Genomic DNA, 20,025 nt, shown 5'->3' with positions numbered 1-20,025 from the left:
TAAAGCATTTTTTAAAAGCTAAAATGGGCCTATGGACTTTGACTCAGTGGATTTCAAACTTTTTTTTTTTTCCCCACAGAAAACCACTTCATTCAGACCCAGTCTAGCACGGGACCTTACTTGGTGAAAACGGCTCAATGCAGAGATGCTTGGATTTTCACGGGGGGCCGTAGCCTTGCCTCCTCTACCCTCCTTTGCTAACCTTCTAAGGCGTGTCACAGATTATGCGATGCTGGGCCCCAACGAACAGAAAACTATGGGCTTAACCCATTGCTCCCTCTCATTTCTCATTTGAGGGCTCTGCTCAGAGAGGTTGGATGACTGGCCAAGGCCACACAGCCTATTCCTGGAAAAGCTGGGGCTAGAATGCCAGCTTCCTAACTTGCAGCCCAGAGCTCTTCGCCTGCCACCACTCCTCTAGTGAGAGAGAAAGACTCTTGTGTTCAGCTGAGGGCAGCTGCATGCAGGGCTGCTGGGTCAGTTTTGAGGACAAGAGGGTGCAGGAGAGGTGGGGAGCTGCCACTGGAGAGGGGGTGAGGGTTGGGGTTCCAGGTGGATGAAAGGGATAGTTCAGGAGCAGAATCCTTCAGTATAGGCTCTGGGAAATGGGTTTCTGACGATGACCAGGGAAACGTGAAGAAGAGTGGGACTCAGAGTGAGACCCAGAGAGAGGACAGACGGAGGTTTCTGGATCCTTTCTTCCCCCACAGCCCTGTGGAAGTTGAACATCCAGGAAATAGCCTGTGGCTCAAGACTCTGGGCAGGGGGCGCAGCTATGGGACTTCGAGGGATGGGGCTGGCTCCCGTCCCTGCGGTGTCTCCCGATTCCCTGTCACACCCCAGAGGTGCCTCAGGCCTTGCGGGACTCCTTGAGGATTTGCCCGCTGAGGCCCTCCAAGGATGCAGAAGCACCTGGGAAGCTTTATCTCCACCTTCAGCCACATCTGCATAGGACACCTTAGTGCTTAGGAGGAAGGCTTCACGGCCTGTCAGCTGGCCATGTTCATTTCCAGTTGGATGCATTGCTCTGTGAAGGGTGATTTATGTCTCCAAGCTGGTTCTTGGCCAAGAAAGGAACCATGTTTCTCTGTCCTTGATTTCATCACCCTCTCGAGGCATGGGGACCTTGAAGAAGGGTCTCTGCGGTACCCGTGGTACCCGGAAGTGGGGTGAATCGAGTGCTCAGAGTGGTAATAAACCCTTCATGGGCACTTTGCAGTAGTTCATAACCCTTCTGCACACATCATCCCCTTCACTTCTCACGCTGTCCCTGGAAGGATGTCAGGACAGGTACTCGCCTCTTTGTGGTGTCAGACAGCCGGGTTACAATTCTGACTGTGTCTTCCTGGGCCAGCCACTCATCCCCTCCTCTGCTGCCAGTGCATTCCTGCCTGCGCCATAGAGTTACTGCAGTGGCGCTCAGCCGCAGTGGCCCGTGTTAGTGTCGTTACCCCTCGTTAGTAATACCACCCGTTCCAGATGCTATGCGGGCCTGGAGCCGACTTCCCATTTGCTGCAGCTGTCCTTCTTCCCTCCCTCTTCCCTTCCTTCCTGAACCCTTGGCTCCTGTCTCTCACCCACATGGAGCAGGTGCTTACTCAGAGCTCACAATGCTCCACCGTTGAGGACAGGGCAGTGGACAAAAGAAATGTGAAGTGTTTCCCTTGTGGAGCTTATAGACCATAAGGGACGATCGAAGTCGGCAGGCTAGCAGATAGCATATAAACGCTCTGAGGAGGAATAGAGCAAGGGTGGGGGTGGTCAGGGTGGGGAGGGTGTCATTTTCAGTAATTACCTCTCAGTAATAAGGTGACAATGACCTGAGAATGGCGAGGGAAGCAGCCAAGGGGCTATCTAGGCCAGGGGGAGCAGCCTGGAACATTCTGGAAGCACAAGGAGGCTGACTGGGCTGGAGTGAGTGAGTGAGTGGGAGACTAGGAGGGTGGTGGGAGGCGCGGACAGATTGGGTGCGTTGGACTGTGTTAGGCTGTGACTTATCCTCCCAAGTGGGACGAGGAGCCACAGGAGGGTGTCGGCACAGCCGCAACATAATCTGACTTACATTTTTAAGAGTAGTTTTCCTACCAGATGATCACCGTTTAAGCAACTTCCCAGATCTGGGATGAGGAGCCTGTGTCCAAAGAACCCAGATGAAATCAAACTCGAGACAGATGTGGGCCTACTGGGGGCAGTCCCAGCAGGAGCAGGAAGGGAACTCTGGATTCTTCCCAGCAGCTGACCCCCATCCCTTCTGTAGTCATGCAGCAGGTGCGATGCCCAGGGTGGCCTCACCTGGCTCTGCCTGACAGGTGTGGGTACGAGTGTACCTGGGGTGAGTGAGCCTGGCCAGGTGGGAGCAGGTGTGATGTGTCTCACAGGAGGGTGTGGCCAGCACAGTGGGCCACCTGGCAGCACCTGGCAATTGCAACATCCTATTGGGGCTCAGAGAGATAATGGGGGCCCTGCCCTGCAAGATGCAGCTGGGTGGGGATCTGATAGCTGAGCCATGGGCTCTGTGAGGCCTGGCTTTGGGGTCTGGAACCCCTTTCTCCAGAGCAGCATTGCTTCCTGCCCAGGAGCAGAGAACAGTGATGCCACCATTGCCCATCCTACTCGGTGCTTTCAGAAAGTGCTATGCTCCACCTTATCAGATTGCAAGGCAGCACTCCTTGCTGTTTACAGAAGAGGCTCTTAGAAATGGACTGACTTGTCCAAGGCCATCCAGAAAAACCGGACTTGGATTTGAGTATTTTGATCCTCGGAGCTCTTCCTACCACACCACAAACCCAAAGTTTGCAGTATACTGGGTCCAATTCAGGAAGGAGGAGAGACACAGAGGAGACCTAGATTTGAGGACTGGGGGCTGTGGGATCCTGGGATTAGAACAGGCTTATTCTCCAGTGAGGGGCCAGGGCTGCCCCCATTGCTGGGGAAAGCCAGGCCCTTCGAAGACAAGAAAGGTTGCTTCCTACCATGGCCCCTGACTCAAAGCCTGGACCAGTCGTTTCTGCCAGTGCCAGGAACACCTGAACGCCAAGCTGCAGGCTGGTGCATCAGAGGGGTGTGCTAGGGAGTGGCTGGTTCCTTTAGGCTACACTTGGGAGGAAGAATCATCTTGTCCAGGAGGCAACAAGCATGAGAGCCACAGAGCCGCTGGGGCTTCACTTTTGGCTGGGCTGGGTGGGACTGGGCATGTGGCTTCCTCTCCAGCCACCCCCCACCCCTGTGTTCCCATCTGTATAGTGAGCGGGGTTGGCATCCGAAGGGATTGCCGAGGTCCCTTCTCAGGTTTCCGTCTTTGATCGTATGATTCAGAGGCAATGCCTAAATATCCAGCAGATGTGTGTTCTGTATAGTGAGCACCAGGGGCCTGCGGTCCAGTCAGGCCCTTGGCCACAGGTGACACAGGAGGTGTGAGACCCGTGAGAGGCTGCCTGTGTGAGCAGGCGGGAGGAGGGGACTGCCGGCCATTGTGCTCTCCAGTGTACCCCCAGACCCCTGGACCTGCACTCTTGCCCGGCAGCCCTCTTCGTCCTCCGGGCTGGGCACTGAGATTAGATGTTGTCCTGTGCTGTCTGCAGGAGGTAGCGTGGCTTATTTTACGTAAGACTCTGGTGGAGACAGAAGGCAGGGCTGGAGGGAAGAGTGGCCTCCAAAGCAAGACTGAACTCCTTTCTCAAGGGGTTGGCTGTTGCTGGATCTGTAGCTTTCAGGACATGCTCACAGGCCCTACCCACTCGCAGTCTCTTCAGAAAATCTATGGTGTCCTGTCTGAGGCAAGGGTAGCTGGAGCCTGTAACTTGTGGGGTCTCTTTCTCTCTCTCTGTCTCTGTCTCTGTCTCTGTCTGTCTCTCTCTCTCTCTCTGTCTCTGTCTCTCTCTCTCACACACACACACACACACACACACACACACACACACACACACACACACACCCAGGGGTGCACACACACAGAATGAGTGGGGATCAGGGTCAGATTGCTCCTGATGCTCAGGGAAGCCTGCCTGACCCTGCTCAGGTGTCTTCCCTGAAGGGTAGCTGGGTCCTTCTCTGCAGTGGGAAGTGGAAGGTTTGATGGATGCCCACTTTGCCATTCAGAACAAAGGGCTGCCTGCCCCCCCCCCCACACCAGCAATGTCCTGGGGGCATTGGAGAGAGAATGATGTCCTGGGACCCAAGCGGCAGCCTCCTTCTGGCCCCCAGTCTCCTCATCTCCAATGGGAGGCTGATCTGAAGGAGTTCAGAATCAGAAGGGATCTAAGAATCTAAGAGGTCACTTGGTCCAGGGCTCACTCTATGTAGGAATCCCTGCCCCTGCTGCCCTGGGGGGACGCCACACAACTCCTGATGGAACCCCTCCAGAAGTCATGCTGCCTTCCTTCCCAGGGGCCCATCGCCTCATTGAATAGTCATAGCTGTTAGAACCTACATGCGTTTATCCTCCGTTCTGTAATTATTTGTTAAAGTTCCTCTCTGGGTCAGTGTCCCCGCCTAGTGGGTTATTAGCGTCCCTCTCAGGGCCACCAAACAATGAAGTGGTGCCATTTTAGCTGAATATCCTTAGAGGCCAGTCCCATCCGTGGATGCTGTCTGGGCAACGGTTACTGCCTGGCACCATACCACGTGCTGTGTATTGTCTGTCTCACGTAAGCTTTGCCACCACCTGGATGGGGCCAGTGTGCCTGTCCCCATTGTATATGGAAGCGGCAAGGTTCATGAGTTACCATGCCCATGGTAGCCAGCTTGTAAGTGGCAGAGCTGATCAAGTCCTCTCAAGCTCTGTGTCTTCCGCTAAGAAATACCTGCTCTCAGTTACCCTGTCTGTAAAATGGGGATATTTCACCTGCCTGTTGGATTTATTATAAACCCTAAGCAAATTGTATATGGAAAGCACTAAAGTTTTAGTTGCTGGCACCCAGTTCTGGCTTGATAAATGGTGGCCAGTGACTATGATACTGGGCACTGTCCCTTCCTGTTCCTTCCCTGCTGTGTGTCTCCACAAGGATACAGCCTCCTCCCTGGGCCTCTACCCTCTTTTCTCCAGAGCATGGGGCCGTACCTGCTCCCAGCAAGGAATGTTTTGGCCAAAGTAAGGTCAGAGGTGGCGGGGGCCTTTCCCCCAGGCCAAGCATGGCTAACCTGGACGGCTGGTAGTGTCTTTGAAGAGCTGCAGCGTCCTCGCTGTCCTGCCACTGCCCTAGTCCTGCCTCCCACACGTGGTAATTAAGCCCACAGCATCTAGTGTAAGCAAATAATAACAAGGGCATTATCTTTCTTTAGTCTCTGTTTGTCCTTGCCTATCATAAAGTAATTAAAATAATGAATGCCTTGTAAAACAATAGTTAAGAGGGCTGGCAAAGGGCATCATGTGCAATATATGTCTTGTGCTCTGAATTATTGATGCGTTGAAACCACTGTGACTGGGGAAGACTCCCTGCCTGCCGGCCCTTTTCCCGCAGGTTCTCTCTGCCAAGGTCCGAAGGCCTGCGGGGTGGCTGTGGGCCCTGAGCCTCCAGGGCTGAGAAGTAGCCTGTGGCCATGGACCAGCTTTGATACATTGCCGGGGGGGGGGGGGGTGTTCGCTGCTCAGAGGGAGACTCAGGAGCCTCTGATTGGAGGGCTTTTCCCTGTCCTGACCTCTCCCTTGTCCACCCACATTCTCCAGTTCTGAAAGAAGCAGGTGGTTCTGTCCTGGGTGAAGGGGAAGGCTGGGAAAGATCCATGTCCCATTTTAGATCAGGGCAGGGATGATTAAGCCATGCCGGCACGATTAGGAACAGTGGTTCTCCAAGTGGGGTTCCCAGAGTGGGGTGCCAGACTGGCAGCATCAGTGTTCTCTGGGAACTTTTTAGAAATGCAGGTTCTGGCGTGGGGCCCAGCACTCTGTTTTAACAAGGCTTCCAGGTGGTTCTGATGCCCACTTGAACTTGAGAAGCACTGCTTTAGAGTGTCGTGGCTCAAGGACAGGCGGGAGGTGGTAGGACTAATGAACTGAAAGTGCGTTGGGTGCATCTATGGGGCAGGCCCTCTTGTCCCCATCTTACGGGGGGGGGGTCCCATGCGCAGGAGAGCTGAAACTACACCTTCGGTTACTAAGGCTTTTAGTGAGGGCCCCTGGGTCAGGACCATTGTCATTTCCAGAACACCCACTTGTGCAGAATTTCCACATAGTCAAGACATAGGGTCCTAACAGGCCACTGAGATTGGCTCAGGCAGCAGACTCCACAGATGTCAGTAGGTGGCCCCAAATATGCCTACCCTGTGACTCCCTTACCACAGCCTCCTCTTAGACGATTCTAGCTCCCTGGGGCCGAATATACTTGGAAATGCAACATGAGCACCCAGTGGTGCTGATGCTTCTTCTGGCTTCCCGCTTCCCTGAGCCACGGGAGGCCGGAAGGGGAGAACCCTGTGTCAGGAGCAGCTTCCTGCCTGCCTGCAAGTCCCCAAGAGGATGAGTCATCCCATGCCTCTCAGCTCTCCTTTCCTCACTCGCCCCATCCTCACTCATTGCAGCCAAAGGTTTTCACCTCTGCTGTGGTTTCTCTCCTGTGCTGTAACTCACAATGTCCCCAGGGTCTGTTTGCCTTCAAGATTAATTCCGTTTTTAAATTTTATAAAAGTTTATTTTTTATTTATTTATTTATTTATTTATTTATTTAGAGAGTGGGCAGTGGGGATGGGCAGAGAGAGGAAGAGAGAGGGAGAGAGAAAGAATCCCAAATGCATGGAGCCCGATTCAGGCTCAAACTCACGTTCTGTGAGATCGATCATAACATGAGCCAAAATCAAGAGTCAGACGCTTAACCAACTGAGCCACCCAGGCGCCTCTTGAAAATTAATTCAAAGGTTTTAAATGGTGAATATAATTTGCTGGTATCTTTTTATACATCCGTACCTGCAGAAATGATATCAGTGGGTATTTGAGCAGGGGGGCCCACTTAAATTTAAATTTAAAATTTATATAACGAATGTGTTTAGTATAACCATGTGCCATGTAAAAAATATGTTGTCTATCTGAAATTCAAATTTCTCTAGGTGTCCTGTATTTTGTTTGGTAGCCCTAAGCACATTGAAGGGCTGGCTCTTATAACCCTTTTTATTTATTCATTCATGTTTATAGAGCCACCTATATACAAGGCACACTTTTAGGCACTCAAGGTACAGCATTTGGTAGGGGAGGCAGACTGTAAGTAAAAAATAAAACTGAAAGGTGGTGCTGTTGGAAGGAAGGTTGGAATTAAAATTTTTTTTAATGTTCATTTATTTTTGAAGGAGAGAGGGAGAGGGGGAGAGAGAGAGAGAGAGAGAGAGAGAGAGAGAGAGAGAGAGCGAGCTAGTGGGGGAGGGGCAGAGAGAGAGAGAGAATCTGAAGCAGGCTCTAGGCTCTGAGCTATCAGCACAGAGCCTGATGAGGGGCTCAAACCCACCAGCTGTGAGATCATGACCTGAGCCGAAGTTGGATGCTTAACAGACTGAGCCACCAGGTGCCCCATAGGGTTGGAATTTTCAAAGGGTTGCCAGAGAAGATTTCACTGAAAGGTGGTATTTGAGCAAAGACTTGAGGGAAGTGAGGGAGTAAGCCGTGACCTTCTGTGGGAGAAGAGTGTTTTAGGCAAAGGCACATTGTGTACAAAAGTGTGCAGTTTAGGGCCCCATGTGGGGCTCGGTTATCTGAAGAGGTCAGCCTTGTTTCCTCAAGCATGTTTTTAGCCATGAAGGGAGATTTATTCTCTTTTGTAATTAAAAAGGTCTGCGGGCACCTGGGTGGCTCAGTCAGTTGAGCGTCCGACTTTGGCTTAGGTCATGATCTCGCGGTTTGTGAGTTCGAGCTCCACATCGGGCTCACTGCTGTCAGTGAGGAGCCTGCTTTGGGTCCTCTGTCCCCCTCTCTCTCTGCCCTTCCCCCACTTGTGCTCTCTCAGAAATAAATAAAACATTTAAAAAAGTTATTGAAAAAGGTCTTATGTGGATTTCAGACACAGCTGGATTCAGGTGTTCCAATGATGACACCAGTATTCTATCACTTCTCCTAGGTTCCTCTGTGGTGGCTTCATTCTCAGGGAAGGGTTGCCTTTCCTGTTCTTTACAGCAAAAGTCCCAGGCTTGAATTGTATTGGGTTGGCATGGGTCATGTGACCGTCACTGGCTCAATCTCTGTTTCCTGAGGGATGGGATGGAGTCTCCATTCCTGGGACAAGTGTGGGCCTTCAGTTCCTTTTGAACTATATGGATCGAGATGAGCAAATGGAGATTTCCTTCAGAAAGACAGGGTGCTCCTGTGAGGACGGTATGAATGGTGGGCGGCATGCCAACCTTGCCTCCTTGTAGTCACTCCATGACCCTAGACAGGATGGATGCTCTCCCTACTGAACTTAGTGTTTGCTTTCTTTAAAGGGGAAAAAGAATAATTTCATTCTTCTTTCTTTCACAAAGATATTTTAAAAGGAAATAAAGAAAAGATTCTTTTAAAAAAGATAAAAAAGAAAACCAAAGCCATAGTCTATCCCACCTCCTCGCCCCTTGTACCTTCAAGCCGGCATCCACGTCAGCCAGGACCTTTCCAACTTTGATTCTTTTGGGTAGGTTGTGTTTACTAAATCCAGTTGGTTCCTGTTCTCAACCCTGTTCTCTCTGTTGCCAGGAGGCCCAGAAGATTAACAATGGCTCGAGCCAGGCGGATGGCACTCTCAAGCCAGTGGACGAAAAAGAGGAGGCAGTGGCAGCCGAGGTCGGCTGGATGACCTCTGTGAAGGACTGGGCGGGGGTGATGATATCTGCCCAGACACTGACTGGCAGAGTCCTGGTGAGTCCCCAACACCTTCCTCCTCAGGGAGGCCTGCTGTCTGGTCCATGATTGTACCATGTTTCCCAAGTCTTCTCTAAGCTACCCATTATTGGGGAATGGGGGTGAACAGCGGGTCATGGAGTAGAGGCTGGTTCTCTGTGCATGTAAGCCAGAGGTATGAGGGAGGATCTGTAGAGTGGGCCAGTACCTGGGGTGAACGGGGTATGTTGGGGAGGATGTAGGGCATTTCCTCTGCCAGCAGAGTAGGTGTGTGCATGCACACATACACCATGTGCACACACACATACATACACACACACATACACACCTTGATAATCCTGGAGAGGAGAAAGGAGTCAAAGAAATTTGTGCTCAAAATTCCACAGAGAACCCATAAATGATAAATGCCAGGATCCATAGAGTTCTCGGCACGTGTCCATTGGCTCTGTCGGGTCTGCTCTGGGTCAGAAGTTTCCCTGAGAAGGATGCTGCATTCCAAATGATTTCTTATTACGATTCTGGAAGCTGTTTTGTACGGGCTGGCCTTCCTGGGCCTGAAGCTGGGGCTTGGTCAAGACTAATTTGACTCAAAGAATGAATGGGAGTGTCCTGACAGCTAGGTGAACCAAAGATAAGGCAGGGCCATTGGAAAATAGGTGCCACACCCAAGGTGTTTCATGGTGAGAGCTCGGTGAGGAGGTGACATTAGATGTGGGGAGATGGTAGAAGTTTCACCCGTCAGAATCCTTCTTGGGGACAACTCTACGTCATGTTTGGGATGACTATGCCACAAACTGCTTGAGGGAGGGACTATGACACTGAATGTCATGCTCGCATCACAAAGGTGGTGGCCAAACAGCCGTCAAGGAGGACAGGGTTCTGTTAACTGAGGGAGCTTTCGGGAGCAGAGCTTTCTGGAAAGTCCAGAAGCTGTGGTTGATGTTGATTGCTGGCACCATAGAAATGGGAGAGGTTTAAAGCTGTGGTTCTGGAGAGGAGGAGAGGGAAACTGACGAGGCCAGATGCGGCATGGAGGAGGACCTCCCGGGTCGGTGGGACCCAGGAGAGACCGGGTGGCGCGGAGCGTCTAATGTGAGATTGTAGGTCGCTTGCCGCAGGCTCTGCTCCGTTACCAGCCTCCTCACCTCCCTGCACAGTCTTCTTCAGCAAAGGCTCCATTGCTGTTTCGTGCTTGTGTATGAGTGGATTCTGTGTGGGAAGCTGACGGAGGGTGAGTTCTGGGTCTGGGCATTCATGGGGAAAGAAATGCAGGCAGTGCGTGCTATACCTGTGGTGGTGATGGTGGGTGAGGAACAGCAGACAATTTGGTTGCACAAATGTGACGCCTGTCGCTTCTGCATGGCCACTGTCGACAGCTCTGATTTTCTCCATCGGCATCAGCCGAGAGTTACCAGAATGACTTGGCTAGGCATTTTTTGCGGCCCTGTGGAAAACAAGGGATGATCTACTTCCATTGCACCGTGGATGGAAGTTATTGAAGGAATGTGTGGAGGAGAAATGCTGAGTACGAGCATCGTGTGGGTGTGCGTAGGGGGCGCTGAGTGTGGGGACACAGGGGCCATCAAGAAAGCCTCGTGGCGCTTCACCGGGTGGAGCCTTTGAGCTAAAACTTCCATTTCAAGATGAACTGAGCACATGCTTGATGACAGAGAAGATATCAGAGATGGAAGCATCCCTGAGCTTGAAAATAAGAAAGGGACCACTTAGTGGGCCAGAAGCGGAGAAGAATACCTAAATAATGCATAATAAAACAGAGAACATTTGAGATGAGCATTGAACTGTGAGCTAGCATCATGAATGTTCACACAGTAGAGGGGGTCATCCCAGAGTGAGGGAACAGTGGCGGCAGAGAAAGGGCGCGGAGCGTGGAGGGAGCGAGGCCCGGGCGGCGAACAAGGAGGCACCTGAGGGGATAGAAGACCCGGAAGATGGGCTGGTGGCAGCTTGTCAGATCTTTAAATGCCCAGCCAAAGAATGCGGACTGAATTTTGTAGGAAAAGGAGATTTTGAGGGAGGGGCATCACGACTGGTGGTTGTGCCGAGAGAAACACAAGGAGACAAAGTAGGGAGCAGATTGGTGAGGCGGGAGCGCGACGTGCTAGGATCCGTCAGGACAGTGAGCTACCCCGCTGGGACAGGCCGTGAGCAGATGACCACAGGGGACCCGCCGCAGCCAGGCCTGAATGAGCACCACGCGGTGCAGGCAGGTGGGTGGATGTGGGTGGTGCTAGGGAAGCAGAACTAAGAGGCCAAGGGCACCAGTAGCCATGTTGATGCTACCGCTCATGGTAACGTTATCAAGAGCCTCCCGTGAGCCAGGCACTGTGTGAGGCGCTATGCATTACGATCAGGTTGAAGGGCAAGGGCCGTGTTGTATTTGTTCCGTCTCTCCCATTTTGCTGTTGTGTTGTCGGGGTTCATTACAAGGAAGCAAGCAAGCGGGTCTTATCGATGAATTTGTCTCCAGTTTGCAGTTGAGGAACCTAAAGCATAGGAAGGGCAGTAACTCGCCGAAGAGCATGCAGCCTTGAGTGACACAGCCAGGCTCGTACCTGCAGGCCTCTGGACTCCCCGTCTAGTGCTCTTTCTGTGTCATTACTTCCCAGGCGAAGATAATGCCTCTTCTTTTTCTAAGCCACTGTCAGCTGTCGCTTTGGCTGTGACATTTTGACATTACTGTCTGAGCCAGTTAGATCCTGAGGCTGTTTGGCCTGATTCTCTTAACATTTGCATGGACAAGCACAGTCTGCCTACGCCTCTTTGCCCCTGATGCCAGCTGCCCTCTGAAGGTCTCCTTGGAGAAAATCCTGCCCGGGCTGTTCTGGCTCCATCATAGCAGGCCTGGTCCCGCTGCACAAAGAGAGCAGGCGTCTTGGTGCCTTCGGAACAGGCCTCTCCTTGAGGAGAAGGCGGGTGTCTGCTCTGAGTAGGGAGCAGATTTCACATAGAAGTTTCAGTGTGCACGAGAAAGCATCTCTGTCTGTTCCGAACCCAAAGCTGTGTTTGTCTTGAGCTGTCCAAATGTTTATCCTTGCAACAATGGGATTAAAGCAAGACTAGACACCCAGCTGTTCAGAGTTTCCCTATTTAATGTTTAATTTTTTTTGACACCTGGCACAGGAGCTTGGCTGCCACACCTGGGCCCCTTTCTTACCTGTCTCATTGTCACAGGTGAGAGTCTCAAAGCTAGGCATTTGTGGGTAAGGCCCAGGTTGGGGAAGATTCTCCAGACGACCCCAGCACATCTATTGACTCACCTGCTATCTGAGATCTCTCAGACAAGCACACCATTCATTCAGTGAGTGCTTATTTCTGACCTGCCCCAGACACTATTCTAGGCCCTGGGCATAGGGGATGAGTAACAGAGATCTAGGGGGTGAACTATTTGTATCGATAGACTAGGTATAAAGTTGTTGAGCTCAGTGTGAATAAGAATAAATGATAGTCACCACTCCCCAATGCTTTTTATGGTTCACACCTGGAGCTTCAGCATTGGGGCTCGGAATAGCCTGCCTGGTTCTCCTGCCATGGTAGTCAGGCTTAGCTTCATAAAAATAGCAAGACTGGACAGAGTCTTGGAGCACATGGCTGAGGGGTTCTGCATCAAAGTGGACACCAGGCTGGCAAGGGTTACTGCTTCCTTTATCTTTCAAATTTTTTTAAATGTTTATTTTTGAGAGAGAGACAGAGACAGAGACAGAGAGCAAGCAAGGGAGGGGCAGAGGGAGAGGGAGACACAGAATCCAAAGCAGGCTCCAGGCTCTGAGCTGTCAGCACAGAGCCCAACGCGGGGCTCGAACTCACCAACTGTGAGATCATGACCTGAGCCAAAGTTGGACGCTTAACCGACTGAGCCACCCAAGTGCCTCTCCTTTATCTTTTTTAAAAATTAAAAATATTTATTATTTTCTGGCTATAAAAAGGATGCATGCTTATTTCAGAACTGGGGAGTATATTGGAAGAATTGGTGACAAAGTCCACTTTGGGACTTGGGGTTGGCCCACACTGAGGGACATTTCAGGGGCAGTAAACGCCATGGAGATAACTCCTAGCTGTTTGGGCGTTGCTGGGACTTTGTTCACTCCATGGCATGTTTTCCCTTGTATGCACAGACTCCGGGGATAAGTGGTTCTCTGTGCCAGGGATTGCTGTGGTCTTCCTGCGGACCTTCAGTGAACACGAAGTCGGGAAAGGGATGATGGCCCTCTCCTTGTAGTGGCTGCTGCGAGTCACGTTCGTGGCCCACTGAAAACACACAGCATCTCAGGATTTACATGCCACGTGTTCACATCCCCTGGACTTCACGTCTGTGTCTCTTTGCTCATTTCCCCTTTGTCCTGATTTCCTTATTCTCTCCTATTCAGACTTTACAGGTATGTGGCTATGTACTCCATTACAGTTTTGGGAGCTAAATGAAATCTTTCTAAGAATAAGGCAGTACATTTAAGTAAAGAGGGCAAGAAACAGAGTAGGCTTTTGTATTGTTTGGTTGTACTTTATAAAATCATTCGCAAAAATCAATATTAGAGACAGTCTACTTCAGGGTTGGTAAGGTGTTCAGTCAAGGGCCAGATAGTAAAGATTTTAGGCTTTGCAGACCATAGGGACTCTGTCCCAGCTACTCAACTCTGCCATTGTAATTTGAAAGCAGCTATGGACAATACATGAGTGTGACTGTGTTCCAATGAAACTTTACAAAAACAGGCGGTGGGCCAGATCCTTTTTCATAGTCACAGGTTTCCGATCATGGTCTATTCAATTCCTTATTTAATAAATAAAGAAATTGAAAGGCAGAAATTGGAAGAACTTCCTTAGGAAGGAATTTTCCAAGGTAATACAGCACAGGACTGACAGTCCCAGAGAACCCATTTGTAATGAGAAAAGTTACAGACACACAGATACACCCATGGCTAAATGTGGACACACACATACACTCACCCCACCTCTGTTAAACATCTTGTTTCCGAATATTCATATTAATTTCTACATTGATCTCAGAGAGGCTATCTCCCAAAGAAAAAACTATGCGTCATGGCCAAGCATGGCCTCACCTCTAGGTGTGAGTCGTAGTATCTACGTTGCCTGCACCGGACCTCAGTCCCTTTACACGGTCACTGCTTTGTGCTTCTCTTTAAAGACTACTTTTGCCCATACAATCATCAGCTCCTTGGGCAAAGATAGAACTCTTAGAATTCACTCTGTTTGGCTATTTTCCCCCTATTTCCCATGCCACTACATTTAAATATTCCTCCGGGAAACATGTAAATCGAATCCATGAACTGAGAAGATAGGCTGTACTTGCTTTACCGTCTTTGGGATGATTTATTGAAGAAAGAGAAAGAAAAACACCAGTCTTTTCCTTTATCTTCCCCCAAACATCGCATGTGTGGCATTTTACATTAACATTATATACGTAGGCTGGGCCGTCCATCTTTATCTCCTAGAGCCCAAAAGAAAATATGTATCAACTACATCTTTCAAATAGAAATAATCCTATTGGCTTAATAGAGTTAAATAGACACGTTCTCTGCGGTGCCATTTGCACATGAAATTGGACTAGTTGAACAAAATGGGGGTGCGCATGGGCATACGCTTAATCGGATATGTGACATTTATTGCCTTCATTTCTCCCTTTAGGTGACTCACAGTGCTGCTGACACATCTCATCAGCATCTTCTCCTTTTCCGTTGCAGGGCTGCCTGGTGGCAAATTCACGCACAGCTCACATTTCCATCTCTGTCTTCCTCTCATTCATGCCCCCTCCCCCTTTTTATTGCATTTTAAGCAAATCTGCATAAAATTTTTCTATCACCTACAAATGTCCTATGTGGCGGAAAGACCTGAGGTGTCATGGGCCTGCATTCTTAGTAAGAATGTTCTCATAGTAAATAGATAGACCCCACTGTCTGTACACTTGGAGGTAAATTGGGATTTTGTTTGAGGTTTTTTTTTTTTTTAAACTCCCCTAAGTGAGGCTTCTTTTAAAGGAAATGCATGGCAGTCCCTCTTTGGGACTTGATAATGGCTCTTCATTTTATCCTGTGCAAAGAGTTTATATTTTGGATATGAATCAATAAGTCAAGGAAGGTGTGCTTTCTTTATATCATTAAACATGAAATGTTGTCTTCACCTGTTGAAAGATGCACTGGCTTGCCCTAGATTTGTTGCTGGTGATGCCGCACCATTGGGTGAGAAAACGTGAGTCACAGAAGTCACTGAATCCAACAGGCACTCATGATAGGTGGTGAGCTGCCTGTCACCGGAGATGTTCAAAGAGAGGCAGGATCACATTTGGTGCCGTTTGTGACAGTTGGTCGGACTTCATCCTCACTGCTTTAATTAGGTTCTACAGAAAACTGGATCTAGGAGATGCTCTAGGATAAAAATGGTTCCCTGGAACTTGGACAGACTTCATTGCTCTCCCCTTCGTGAGATTGTCAATGCATAGCAACGTGTAAAGCTCAAAGAAGTCCTGCAGTAAGAAGGCAGACTTTGCTTTGCCCAGCGTTCCCCTTTCCTGTTTCACCAGGGAACCCTTTCCTCGTGAAACACCTGTAAGGCATCATAAAGAACGCACTTTGGGAAACACTTAAATAGCCCAGGGATTGGCAAACTCCAACCCATGGGCCAAATCTAGCTCACTGCCTGTTTTGTACAGCTCACAAGCTAAGGGTGGTTTTTACATTTTTAATGGTGTTTTAAAAAATCAAGAGAAGAATATTTTGTGACATGTGGAATTATATGAAATTCAAATTTCAGTGTTCATAAACAAAGCTTTATTGGGACACAGCCATGCTCACTCATTTACATATCGTCTGTGGCTGCTTTTGCAACGTGCTGCAACGGCGGAATTGAGTAGTATCCACAGAGTCCAAAATACCCGCCAGCCTAAAATAGTTACTGTCTGGCCCTGTACAGAAAAAGCTTGCCAGTCCCTGAACTAGATCATTAAGTTCCCCTCTGCTCCAGGACTGTCTCCAAGTAGTCAGCGAGACTTGCCCTATGGTTCCTCAGAGCACAACGGATAAGGGGTACCATCTAGCCCCTCAGGGAGACATTTATTTCACAGTCTAAACCAAATGATGTGGTAGAGATGGGGAGACGGAGGCCAGAGCCAGGTGGGCCTCAAAGCTCTACAGCAGGTTCCCAGCTGGCTCAGTTTATGGATTTCCCCTTCCCAAGGTCAGTGGGGCGTGTCTGGGAATTCTGTGGCAGGGCCACTCCCTGTAACTCCACCTGCCTTCATTCCCCTGCAGTCGAGCCCACCCCAGCCCCTGCCCAGCAGCCCGGAGTCCGGTTCCTACCATGCAGGACACCCCCAGTTCTGGCCTGCGGGCCAGGTGCCTCGGCCACACTACACTGGCTGCTCGTATGCACTGCTGGTCTGTGGGCCACGTGATCCGTGAGCCGGCCTCTCCAGTGCATTCTGTAAGGAGCAGCTGTTAATTTTACTAGCTGGTGTGTTGGCTCCTCTGGCCTCCCCTGTGAAAATGAAGGAGAGTTTCAGAAGTGAATCCTCAGACGGCTCTGGGAAGAGGAAGAGCCTTCTGGCCCAGGAGCAGCCTGCTTCGTCCTGGCTGTTTATCTCTGACTCCCAGGGGCCTCTGGGCTCTGGTGGGAAGCACTTCTGCCCCACTGCCTCTCTCCTCTGGAGTTTCTTGCGGGCAGTGGGTACCCATGTAGTCCTCCCGCATTATCTGTCCATTCCCTCATCTGTATCCCTTCATCCGTCTGTCCTGTCCAAGACCTCTATTGGTGTTCCCAAGCACATGGGATTGAATGCAGCACAAAGTGGGTGTCTGGTGAACAAGGCAGGGCACTGCAGGACTTTCCCTTGCTAGTCGCCCTTGCTTCTGCTCTTTCTGTTTCAGCCTCCGTGTCTGGGCTGGGAGACAGGAGCCCCGCCCCTTTGCTAAGCCAGCATTATCTGACCTGGGGCTCCTACTCTCTTTTGATCTCCATCTGGCTCTTTGTGTCTTTTTCTCATTTGATTGGAACCAACAAGGAGGACATGTAGAGCACTCAGCATCCCCAGCATTTCCACCTCCTGCCTTCCTCCCTTCCTGGGACATGCATCCTCAGGAAAGGATGCTGAGGGCTGTTGTGTGTGGTAGGAACCCAGCCTCTGCGGCCATTCTACTGAGTCCCAGATCTGCCACTCTCTAGGGCTTTTACCCTGGGCTGGTTGCTTCCATTTTGGTGCCTCAGTTTCCAGTGGGTGTCATAATAGTCCCTGCTTCTTAATGTTGTAAGAATTTGATGCATCAGTGCATATTTGATGTTTAGAAGAGTGGCTATTATGTGGTGGGTGCTTACTAAGCATTAGCTATTATTGTTTTGGTCATTGTTGTGTAAGCCCAGTGACATGCCATGGAGGAAATGGGCTGGTGTTGGAGACACACGGGGTTGGAGAGTGGAGGATAAATCCTTTCCTGCAACAGACATGGAGCAGCTTTCGGCTCTCACCAGAGTCAGATGTCCTCTCAGGATGCCGAGCCAGCTCTGGGCATGGTCGTTTGAAAGGGGTCTGAGAATCCCAGGCAGGCCCTGGTTTGGGTCCAGCCAGCTGATGATGTTTGCTCCACGCACACAAATTCAGGCCCTGTCATTTCTGAAGCCGGCTCATGGCAGCCTGACTCACTAATGTCAAGTCGGCCAGGAAATTCTCACTTCGTGTGGCCTCCCGGAGCTGGCTGGGGTCTGGAGGGCAGGCTGGGCCCACCCTGGGATCCATACATTATAGGTGTATGTGCCATAGGAAATGCCTTGGTAGGATGACACATAGGTCTTGTGAAAAGAGGGTCAAGTACACTCACTGCGGTCCCCATGTCTGGTCCTTCCTGGATGTGAGGCGAGGCTGCCAGACACAGAGCTGGTTTCAGAGAACACATCAGCCCCAGTATGTGGGGAGGTGTCTTCCACATTCACTTTGTCGGGCAGCGACCACAAATCTATTGAAAGGGTGTAGAGAAGTGTGCTGTCACCAGGAGAGGACACAGATTCTGCTGTACATGCAAGGCATCTCCTTTGAGCTATTCATTCATTCCTTCAAACATTCCTGGAGGATCTGCTAGGTGTCAGATGTTATTTAAGGCGCTGGACACATGTCGGTTCTTCTAGCAAAGCTTGCAAAGTGAAATCATCCAAAGTGTTGAAAGTGCAAATGTTATGTCTGCATTTTGCTACAATGCTCTGGGTGGCAAGATTTTTGAAGTAGTTTGGTCATAAATCAGAGCCCATGACCTCTCCATCAGTCCTTGGACAAGCCTGGGAGCCCCACACTTCTGGTCCCGATCACACATCCTGTGCTGGACCCAAGGGGCCTGAGCAAATGTGTTTCTATGACTAATGTTAAACTAGCTTCTCCTTTCCCAACCGGTAAAAGCTGGCACCCCCTGGAGGCTTTGTCGGAAATGGAATGTCTGTATTTGGAGCCCACCATCTTGTGCTGGGAGAGTTTTCTCACTTGGCTCTTCTCCCAGGGCCTTTGGAGGATGCCAATGGTTTAGCAGACCCTATTTGCCAGAAAAATACCCCAGTGGACTGAGACTCTCCTTGGAGCCTCCCTGTCAGCTGTGCGGAAGTTCGTTCAGCAGGGAGGCCCCAAAATAGAGATGATGCTGATGACAAAGTCGCCAGCCGTTGTCGTTGCTGGGGGCACGTGCTTGGAAAGTCACACTCAGGACCACACGCAAGCTGATGCTTCCAAGTTTAGTTTACTAGGCTATGTTTAGGAGGACGCAGACTGACTCGTGCCTACAGGCCCCACACATCCCAATTTGGTGCGCTAGAAGCCCCATTTTTAGGGTGTGGGTCCAGAATGAGGCTTTCCTCAGAAAAACAACTACGTCAGGGGAATGACAACAACAGAAACCCACCATTTACCCTAAAATTTTATTGCAAAATATGTCCTCTAGAACTTGAGTAGTGAGGGAACTAGGGCAGGACATTTGCTTGTCCTTCTTTCTTAAGGAATCAGGCCAGTCGAAAACTCCATTAAGTGCACCCAGGCCCATCTCTTTGCTCATCCAGTTAATTTTAATTCATAAAATTGGCCTGATGCTGATGTGGAAGATCACGACTAAGCTGGGAGGCTGGGGGCCTGTCTGAAGGGAAGCTTGGTTCCCAGTTCCCAAGCCTGACGGGACACAGGTCTTCCCCTCGGGCACCAGAGTTTACCTGTCAATTATATGTGCCTCCTCCCTGGGCAAGCAGACCTCTGAGCCTTCGTTGTTCGTTGCACATGGGTGAATCCAGAAGTGAATGGACTGGTCATACTGGTTTCTTGCACCTGTGGAGAATCCGGGGTCTAGTGGATTCCTCTGAAGGGTTGAGAAAGCCTCAGCTTCCTAGAACTATTCCCAGCCAGCCTTAGCAAAGAGGCTGAATTTTGACCTTTCCCCATTTCTCTTTTTAGCTTTTTTCTTTCCTTCTTCTTCCCTCCCTCCCTTCTTTCTTTCTTTCTTTCTTTCTTTCTTTCTTTCTTTCTTTCTCTTTCTTTCTTTCTTTCTTTCTTTTTCTTTCTTTTCCTTCCTTCCTTCCTTCCTTCCTTCCTTCCTTCCTTCCTTCCTTTTGGCTCTTGGTGAAGTGGCTGTCCTATGGGAAACGGAGAGCAACTCATTGAAAGAGGGAGAAGAAGAAAAGGCCCTGTTCCCACACTACCTTCCCTCAAATTCAGGCTTCACTTAACATTAAAAATAGCTTGAGACAGAGGCTGAATCACAATAGGGTGGCGTTTCAGAGGCCAGTCTGCTGGCTTCCCGGCTGCCACATGAACCTGCTAGGCTTGTCGGTCTCTGGGCCCTGACTTGCACAGGAAGGCGTGGGGTTTGGAATCCCACTGGGAGGGATCCAGACCATTCTCCTTGTGTGTCATGCTAGATCTATCTGGAGCTAATTATATCCGCTGGGCGCTCACAGAGCCTTCTCTCTGCGATTGTGCCCTGGGGTGGAAAAGAACTTCCTGCAAAGGAAAGGGGCTGTTTTCAGGGGCTGTCACATCCCACAGGCACCATGTGGGCTCCTGGGGAAGCTGCCATGAGGTTATTGTCTCTCTCTGAGCTGTGAGGTGGGCAACTTGGTGACCTTAGACCTGTCCAGGAGGAAAGCTTGGATCATTAGAAAAAAAGGCAAACAGTTTGCTCCCCTAGGTTCATGTGGTGTGTGTCTCTGGGCTTTGGGGGCCATTGATAGTGTTGGAGATCAATTTGAGAAAT

At 50.2% G+C, this 20,025-nt stretch overlaps 1 protein-coding gene across 6 annotated transcripts in view; it reads left to right on the top strand.

The window, feature by feature from the left end:
* KCNMA1 (potassium calcium-activated channel subfamily M alpha 1) overlaps nucleotides 1-20,025 on the top strand; it is a 732,075-nt gene that overhangs the window by 213,464 nt on the left and 498,586 nt on the right. For all 6 annotated transcript variants that reach the window (XR_007145346.1, XM_047825367.1, XM_047825362.1 and 3 more), the window contains exon 2: nucleotides 8,645-8,806. Coding sequence is in view for 5 of the 6 variants with exons in the window: in XM_047825367.1 (XP_047681323.1) it covers nucleotides 8,645-8,806 (162 nt within the window). In the remaining variant the exon portion in view is untranslated. The remainder of the gene's footprint in view (nucleotides 1-8,644; nucleotides 8,807-20,025) is intronic.

Source organism: Prionailurus viverrinus, chromosome D2 (genome assembly GCF_022837055.1).
Source record: "Prionailurus viverrinus isolate Anna chromosome D2, UM_Priviv_1.0, whole genome shotgun sequence".
NCBI lineage: Eukaryota > Metazoa > Chordata > Mammalia > Carnivora > Felidae > Prionailurus > Prionailurus viverrinus.
Note: the sequence above shows the minus strand (reverse complement) of the source record. Positions and strands in the feature narration are given on the sequence as shown.